The 10,258-nt window shown below is 32.4% G+C and overlaps 1 protein-coding gene across 1 annotated transcript; it reads right to left on the reverse strand.

Moving 5' to 3' along the window:
- Nucleotides 1-1,349: 1,349 nt before the first annotated feature.
- On the reverse strand, nt 1,350-8,205 carry LOC132753233 (BRO1 domain-containing protein BROX-like; the record flags this gene model as incomplete). Its single annotated transcript, XM_060743676.1, is given in 5 exon segments — nt 1,350-2,517; nt 3,611-3,773; nt 4,534-4,684; nt 5,111-5,192; nt 8,120-8,205. Coding segments are annotated over 5 exon segments (605 nt in total), but the record flags the coding sequence as incomplete, so codon positions are not given.
- Nucleotides 8,206-10,258: the final 2,053 nt, after the last annotated feature.

Consider the following 10,258-nt stretch of genomic DNA (forward strand, 5'->3'; position numbering starts at 1 on the left):
ATCAGGCCCATCATTTTACGTCCGAAAATAAACCCGTATCCGGAAACTACTCAAGTACTAAAGTAATTAACTGTACTTCATGACATCAACTTTTAATCATCAAAACATACACTGCATGTACAGATAACTTCATCCTTTTAATATTTACGATGGTTATATTACTTAAAATAACTTATTTTCTACGTTGTAGCCGTTTTAATGTTCACTTAGCCACACGCTGCCAATTTAAACATGGCAGCTGGTACTGGCTAAATTTCTGCCCGCGCGAGCTAGGCAGTGACGTCATCGGAGACGATGACGATACTGCCAAGCTAGGCACCCTAGCCAAGCTAGCCACCCAGCGTCCCAGACTATAAATAGCAGCCCGAATCTGCCAAAATTGTCAGTACCTTGGTAGATAGCCACCAGACCACACCTTAGTTTCATTCTATATGAATATGGATGTATCTCCAGCCACCAGAAAGATATATAATACTTTATGCCAGTAACAGTTTATATAGAAGCTTTATATTTTAAATCATCTAGATTGGCAGTTTGGCATAATATTAACATTTATGATAGATCCAGACTGAAGACCAAGTTTCCATAGCCATAATCCCATATTTTATAGTGATACCCATATACCAGGGTAGAACAACACTGTATTCTGTAGTTACCATTTAGATACCCCATCAACCTTATAGCATTTCATGGTAATTCCTACCATAGATAGCTACCAGACCACAGGCAAGACGTGACACCGTATTTGTCAAGCCTTTCATTTCATCTTATATTATACATTATTCTAGACGTAACAGAAGAACATTCCTGACCGAAGACGAGGAGCCCAAGCCAGAGCCAGCCACATAATATACTATATACGAATTTTATTGTTTGTGAAATGTATATTTAATAAATTGTTGTGTTAATCTTATTTCAGGTGTCCGTATCTTTTAGTCCTTGTGTCCCTATTTTCCCTTATCCATTTACGTGTGTTTGAGAAGAACCCACGTGTCGATATTGAAGTGTGTCCGGGCTAGCAGACCCCGGGTACGTTTCAATATCCTACCAATATTAAATTGAGCCACGCCATGACAAAACCAACATAATGGGCTTGCGACCAGCAAGGATCCAGGCCAGCCTGCCAATCTGCACAGACTGATCAGGATCCATGCTGTTTGCTATCAGTTTCTCTACTTATTATAGGGTTTGAAAATAAGCGAACAGCATGGATCCTGATCAGATTGCGCGGATGTGCAGGCTGGTCTGGATCCATGCTGGTCGCAAACCCATTATGTTGGTTTTGTGATTGCGTGGCTCAATTATGTAAATTAACCGTTGTGTGGGTTTTCATAAAAAGACAAAATAACTTAAGAATTACATATTTTATATAAATGATTTGCAACTGAGTTAAAACAATTAACAATTTCATCATTTAAAGAACAGTAAATGAATATGGAATAAATTTATCTGTAGCAGAAAATGACTGTTTAAGACTGATGGTATATATATATGTATATTTAATTGACAGAACGAAAGGACAAACCAGGAGATACACTGAATGTTAATGTACATTGTATATAATATTATTGATATGATTTCCAAAGTATGAACACAGCTTTATATATAATCCTATTTTCTATAATCAGCTTAAGTCAAAACAATCTTAATAAGTATGGTGTCACTAATTACTTGGTTGTTTTATTTCAAATACATTGAACATTTTTTCTTTTTAATCTTACGGTACATTATAAAACAGCTTACAGTGGTAAAGTAAAATGTGAAACATCATAACACCATTCCAGATACAGTTACATTCATAGAAACATGTACAATGTAAAGTCACTAACAATAAAATAAATATCAGCATATTATTTATACAGTAACAAAATAACAAATGTTAATGTAAAAATTCTTACATTATAACCGTTGCACAATTTTGATCATTTATAATAGCTGTCAACTAAATATAGTTGAATATTTACTATCACAACAACAGTACAAACTCTTCAAACTAGAAGAGTATAAATATTACATTTCTTTTATTAGACCTTGAACACAAATATAAACAGATGTTTCACTACTAATTCAGAAAATGTCTTTTTAATTGGAAGCTAGAAAACTGTTCCCTTTATATAACCAAAAGAAATCTGTAAGTTTTGCAATGACAGACTTCTCTGAAAGATATTGTTTAGTATTGATAGCATTAGCAATAACATTGACTGGATATAAAAAAGCAGATCTGTTTCAATTAAATTTCTGTCAACAATATCTACGCTTAAAAAATGTACTGTATATAAAATATCCATACTGTATGTACACGATATATGTACACATTTCTCTATCATACATCAGGCATTTAGCCATCAACATTCACATTGTAAGAGTGATCTCCCCTTCTCATTGACAATGTTCTCAGGATAATATACATCCACTGTTGTTCTTAGGATCTTTATCTGACATAGGAAATTCCTTCTCTTTCACTGGTGGCAGCTCCTTTGGCTTCTCCTTGTCTTTATCCTCCTTCTGACCAGGCAACTTTAATACAAGATTAACACTGATTTTACATGGTAACTTAAACTGATGTAAACACTTATCTTACATAGCAACTTAAACCTAGAGATTACATAGCCACTTAAACCTAGAGATTACATAGCCACTTAAACCTAGAGATTACATAGCAACTTAAACCTAGAGATTACATAGCAACTTAAACCTAGAGATTACATAGCCACTTAAACCTAGAGATTACATAGCAACATAAACCTAGAGATTACATAGCAACTTAAACCTAGAGATTACATAGCCACTTAAACCTAGAGATTACATAGCCACTTAAACCTAGAGATTACATAGCAACTTAAACCTAGAGATTACATAGCCACTTAAACCAACTTAACATGCCTAGCAACTCAAATGCAAAATCAACACCTTTTAATTTCAAGGCCTATTTCAACATGTGCTTTTCAACACATGCTTTTCGTCACATTTTGGCAGCTAACCAAATTACTTGCTTACCTGGATAACTTATCAGGAATTACCAAATCTAAACTACTATTCCTACATTTTTTTCTGAATCAGAGTTGCGAGTCAAATGACCATTTTAGACTTTATGTCCAAAATAAATTGTCATGGAGAAATAACCCCTCACCCGAGGATTGAATAATGAACTCCTTGTATAGTAATTACTTATCCGATGCTGACAGCAGGATGATTATTAAAATAAGCAGTTATCTAATTGGCAACAATTAAACAAAATTTAATTCAGCAGTATTTTACCCAAAGATTTTCATCATGGACCTAAAAGCAATACTAGTAACACACTTTCAACAAGTACATCATACTAAACATGGTAACATTGATTTCAAAACTATTTTACAACACGATCAGAGAAATCATTTAACATTTTAAAGTATTATTATCATTAACTAGCCTATATATTATTTTAGTGTGTTTATATCCCTTAAAAATGCTTTGCACAGTTAAACATACTTATTTTATTATTACAGCTCAAATTGACACATGCACATCATTTAAAAAAGGCAAACCAAGTATCACCTATTCATCTAAATGACAAAACAAGAGCTTCTCTAACTTATCCATTTAAGTATCTTATATAACTAGCCAATACCTGAGGTCCTGGTTTTGGTACCATTTTAGAATCCATCTTCTTATAGACATCAACTGACCACAGTGGGCTTAAATCTGCTGGTTTGAATTCTTCTGGACTTACCAGTCCAAATGTAGCCTTCAGTTCTAGTATTGGTGGGTCATACGCAACTTTCTGATGGTAACTATTGAAAACAAAATAATAAAACAGTAAAGTATCCATTATTTGCAATGGGTTTGTTAAAACCGACAGAATACTGTTGAAGTAAAATACTAAATCTCAGATTAGTATTTAAGTAACATAAAATTACTTTAATGATGACTTAGCATCACAAGTAATTGTGTGCAGGTTCATACTAAAATTAACAACATACATCATATTAAGGAGTGTTGTGTCAAAATTAAAAGAGTACAATACATGATAAAAACATGAACAATTTCTCAATTCACTTCCTAAACTACATGTAGTATGGCTGTCATAAGAGGAAATAAGTTGATAACCTAGGTATTTATCCGAGTTTTATCCCTAGTTTAGGTGGTAAGCAATATACATGTATGTCATAAGGCCATATCTCTCTATTTATTAAGACTAGCTATCCAGCTTTCTTGATGCTAAAAAGAAAATATATAAAGGAGACTTTCAATATGTTTCTTCAACTTGAGTATGATGAACTTTTAATCAGTAACTTTCTGATATAAGAGAACCATAACCCTCAAATTAAATACGAATCTTTAATAATGAGCAATAAAAAATACTAATCATCTTCAGTAAACTCCACTTATTACAATATTCAGGAGACTGCTGAACTTATATTGTTATTTCCCTGAAGCTACCAATTTTGAAAACAAGATTGGGAACCACAACAACACATCATCTTAGGCGCTATATCCTTTAAGTGATATTGATATGAGAGGAGTTTACTGTATATGAAAGAGCAGCCTTACATCAACCCATTTTCTCGTTCACATTTATCCAATGTTCTCTTCATGACTGGTCCTAGACGTCTGAAGAAAATATGGTTGAGTGGTTTTGCTTGCGTACCAGGACCTTTAGTTGTAGAATAATCTTTGCATATGACAGCAGCCTTGTCATAACCTGTAATATATTTATTATTTGATTACTAGCTTCAACAATGCCAGCCAAGAATGATGGTCAGTATTGTGACAGCGTAACCTCAAATAACAGGCAGTTAAAGCTGACCAATACCTGTTACCAAGCTGAATTTAGTAAAATGATATAAAAATCTTTAATATTCAAACAGGATGAGTTGATCATTGCAAAAACTAATAAAACAAATGGATGTCACAAACTTCAAATCCATACAGGAGAAAAGTAACACACTCTTGCCCACATTAGTGAATATTTGTATGTATACGTTTTAATCTGGCTATGAACATCGATTTAAAGGAATACTTTGAAAATTTTACTTCTCTTGAGAAGCTACTACTGGTAGCATATGGCATAAGACGCTTTTATTAAAGTTCACTTTTCAAAATCAAGAAATAAAGTAAGAAAACATACATGTTATACCCTCCTGTAGACCCCTAATTGCCTCGCCACATTTATCCTGGGCCAGTAAACCCTCAGCATTATAACAATGTGCCTGCAAACAAAGAATATTAATTAAGTTCTGCATGCTTACATACATTTTAAGACCTACTGAAAATTCTTACAATTGATTAGCTACTGTCTTATAATTATTGAAAAATTAAATACTTTGTCATAAAACATTTGTTTATATAGCAACAAAAAGAAAACAATTTATTGGCAATAATTGTTAATTACATAAAAATGTAGTAAGAACATAAACATTATTTCATGACGTTCCAAAAACTGTTTCTCTCAATTTTCAAACATTCTGTGGAGCTTTACTGTATAATTATCATTATTAAATACAATATGTACTATTAAAGATGTTACAGTCCTTTTCTAATAAATTCAAAATAGGACAGGATAATCTCTTACATGAAAATGTCACATTAAACACTTTGCCTGCTGGCAGCAATTGATACATCCCATGTTACCTGAGTACAGACAAAAATCAGCAGGCATGTCAGACCTGTCTGATCAGGGTCTGCACTGGTTGCTATTTAGTCATTACATATCTTTTTTTTTCTTTTTTGATAACTTGATGAAAGATAGACAAGTCCAAAAGTGTTAATTTATACATATAACTGAATTCTGTACAAGTTTACTTGGTACAATGCATGTCAAATATATGAGTGAAATAAATCATGTAATTTCAGTAAATGAATCCAGTATTCAGGGAAAAATGGAAATATCTTTATGGCAAATGAGTTCTATATATTTGTTTAGGAATTATGATATAAATCAAAGTTTATCAGGTAAAAGACAAACTATATGTGATGTTATCATCCTTTTTTCATTTGTGGTTTACTTGTTTTATTTCAAAAAGGTGGACTTAAGCAAATAAATTTACAATTTGACAGAAAGCTAATAATGTGTTCCATTTTCAATTAGAAATTAAGCACCTGGTATTTATTAGAAAGGAAATGATTATTTCTGTCAAAAATGTCACTATTTTCTAATATATTGTACTGACTACTTCTTTCTTCATCAAATCAGAATTTTTTTTTCATTATAATTAAAAGAAATAAAAAGATTATCATGTTTACAGCAGCAATATATCCATAGAATCTATATCCACCTTCATTCAACCTTCATCAGCAGTACACTATCAACAAGACAGCCATATTGGCCCAGTATTGCTCACCCAAATGAATTTAACATCAGTTCATTAGATGTTGACTGGATTTTCCCCTATTTTACTATATCTTCAATGGCAGTTCAACACTTATTAAATTGTTGTGAATGACAAGTTCATCAGTTTACAGAAAGAAGATGCTATAATCATCAGTGGTCCCTAATAGCCCAGTCAAAATGTTTTTTGCACAATCTTAAAAATGATGATACCAGATTTGGTAATGATCCATTAAATTGTTAGTCTATTTTTAGTAACTGCATGTAGATGAAAAGCGTAAACATGAACCTTGACCATAACTATTTAGGAAAGCTTTATATACAAATACTTAATACCAATTTAAGTGATCTATTCCATGGTTCATATTTTTAGCATTGGTGGCTAATAAAAACAGGTCAATAATTATAATATGAGCAAAGTTCAGCAAGGGGCTCATAGGAAAAGCAAATCTTAACTTCACCAGTGGAGTTGAACACTCATATTAGGAAAATGATCATTCAACCAAAAACAATAGCTCACCATGCATCTTTTGTTATGGTGAAAGAAACACGATCATACTTAAACGCACATAAATCTAAGTATGTATTATCTGAACATAATCTGTATACATGTTGAATATAGAGGGTACTGACTTTCAACTGGTTTAACAAGTAGCCACCAGCAAAATATCATCAATAGATAACAGGATAGATCATAGCCATTTTTACCTGATTCATAACTTACTTAAGTATGCATTTATACACACTGTCCAATAATGTTCAAACATAATTTGATTAAAGAGTATAAAGATATATGAAATATTATGTATAAAACTTATAAACAGTAAAATTATATTGTTTCAATAATTTTATTGTAGCTTCTTAAATGAACTGTATTTTAGATTATCTCTATTATTTACCACACATGCTATACATACACAGAAACAAAATATTATCCTGCTATATTTAGTAGGGTTTTTACTTTCAAGCAATTATTTTGTTAAAATGCCATTTAACAGATATATAGCTTTATACACTTTAACATTGGTATACAAAGTATGCTTACTAAAAAATTTAAATATACCATGTCATAATGTCCCATTAGAGAAAACAAAACAATTTGAAATAAATATTTTAATTTTCTTATTTTATTATGTTATCATGAATTCAGCTTACAATATTATTTTCAGGCATGGTATTTTTAACATGAGTTGAACAGAAGAAGTTCCCTAAACTTTAACTGGATGGTTAACTGCACATGTTTCTAAATAAACTTATACAGTATTTTGCATTAAACACACAATTTCGACGTTTAAAGCACAAAAATGGGTGTGGCCGACAGAACATTGAGGTATGGATGGAACTCATGAAGGTACATCTGCATACACAGTTTGAATTTCCTAGTTCAATGCACTGTGGACTATGTTATTTTTTGTTATAACAGGACAAAGTAACATTGACTTTTAAAATGAAAATGGGTGAGGCAGGTAGAACTCATCAAGATGCATCTACAAATGAAGTTTCAGCTTTTTTTTTTTTTTTAGTTTCAGCTTTTTTTTTTTGGTATTGAAGTTTATGACCACAAATGAACGATGCTATGTGGATCTTGACAACAGCTCCATTTATTAAGAGGAGCTTAACATGATACTTATCCATAATAAACACCGCCCAATCTGGCCCTGAATCAGCCTGACAAAGAAAAACTGTAAAGTATGATTCAGCCTGACAAAGAAAGATACGTAGAGTATGATAAGTAAAGATTGAGAATTATATGACATAAAATTAGTAACTACATGTGTAAGTATTGAGGTATCAAAGATAATATCTTACATGTGCAATATAAAAATCTGACTTCAGTTGAAAATATTTCCTCCATTTGCCAACTATTTTATCATCCAGGCTTGCCAAGGCATCATCTATATTAAAAAACAGATGTGGATAAATATCACTTTATGAAATAATGGAAATTTGATATTATATCAAATGAGAGTAGAATATAACAAAGACAATTAATATTACCACTTAATTAGAGAACTAACAAAGCCAACAATAGACACAACCTCACATCAAGAATATTATTTCTGTTTTATATAACAATTTTTTGTTAGAAACACAGCTGTAAGTTCCAAAACACCTGATCAATACATCAGGATGGGAATAAATTTGAATAACGATTTTTACAAGCGTACTCTTTGAACAAAATGTTTTATTGAGTAGACTATAAGAAAAATACTTATGTCAATAATTTAGATATGGCAGGTTCATAAAAAATTCAAAAATATTCTTTTAAACATATGGCTAAATATATGTTACATTTCTAAGCAGAAATTATATTTGGAATAAAGAATGCTTTCTAAAATCGTCATTCAAAATGAGTTTTTTTTCTTAAAGAGCATATTATGAAAAACTTTGTCACTCAAGGAGCCGTGTATATAATGTCTTAACCCTTTCACTTCAAACTTAAACTTCTTATTCCTAAGATGTCTCTACATTATTTTCAAAGTGAAAGGGACATAACTCTGCCAAAAATTCATCGAACCATGACCAAATTCCAACTTGACCTGCACATTCCTTTGACATATCCATGTCAAATTTGAGTTGTTGGGTAGATAATGAACAGAAACAGTAAATTTCATATTATTTTCAAAGTGAAAGGGGCATTACTCTGCCAAAAATCATTGAACCATGACCAAATTCCAACTTTGCCTGGGCATTCCAAAAACATATCCATATGTTAAATTTGAGTTAAATGTGTTGTACCGTTGGGGAGATAATAAACAGAAACTGAAAATTTCATATTATTTTCAAAGTGAAACGGGCATAACTCTGCCAAAAATCATTGAACCATGACCAACTTTGAACTTGACCTGCGCATTTCTGTGACGTATCCATATGTAAAGTTTGAGTTGAATGTGTTGTACCATTGGGAACATAATGATCGGAAACTGAAAATTTCATATAATTTTCAAAGTGAAAGGAGCATAACTCTGCCATAAATCATTGTTTGATTGTTTGTTTGTTTGTTTCATTTTACGCCTTTTTCCAACAGTATTTCAGTCATATAGGCAGGTAGTTTCCTAACCATCGTTCCTGGAGAGTTACACCAGTACTAGACTACCTTCCTCCGCGCTAAACTACCAAAGCATCTCCTGGGGATCAAACCCACGCCAGAGAGGCAAAATCATTGAACCATGACCAAATTCGAACATGACCTGTATTTTCTCACGACATATCCATATGTCAAATTTGAGTTGAATGTGTTGTACCGTTGGGGAGATAATGAACGGAAACTGAAAATTTCATATTATTTTCAAAGTAAAAGGGGCATAACTCTGCCAAAAATCATCGAACCATGACCAAATTCGAACTTGACCTGTATTTTCTCATGACATATCCATATGTCAAATTTGAGTTAAATGTGCGCAACCGTTACTAAGATAATGAACGGAAACTGATGATGACGGAATGACGGAATGACAGAATGACGGAATGAAGTCATTTGACTAGTGTAGAATTTAAAAAGTAGACACAAAATGAATTTCGACCTTAAAGAATGACCTTGAGTCTGCACAGTGGAAGCATGTCTTTTGCAAACTGATATGTTGAGGTGAACATGTTAGGTTGAAGGATTTTTAGGGCAGACAAAAAAAATTATGATATTTAACCTTCAAGGGTGATCTTTAACCTGAGCGGCTGCAGTTGTGGCAGATATTCTGCACATCGTCTGGTAGAGGTGAATATCTGAGAGTAATGTTTGATGAAAATTTATTAGAGGTGACAAATAATTGTCTCATTTTTGACCTTTGACATTCAAAGGTGACCTTGACCTTAAGCTGGCACAACAGTGTCATGGTCTGCACATGAACATTTGTGGTAAGTTTGGAAATCCTTCAAGAGGTATTATAAAGTAGACGGAATGGAGATGGTTGGAGCAACTGCCTGATGTTCAAGTATAGCCCCTTCCACATT

This window comes from Ruditapes philippinarum, unplaced genomic scaffold (assembly GCF_026571515.1).
Source record: "Ruditapes philippinarum isolate M1 unplaced genomic scaffold, ASM2657151v2 ctg19127_1_1_1_1, whole genome shotgun sequence".
NCBI classification, from domain to species: domain Eukaryota; kingdom Metazoa; phylum Mollusca; class Bivalvia; order Venerida; family Veneridae; genus Ruditapes; species Ruditapes philippinarum.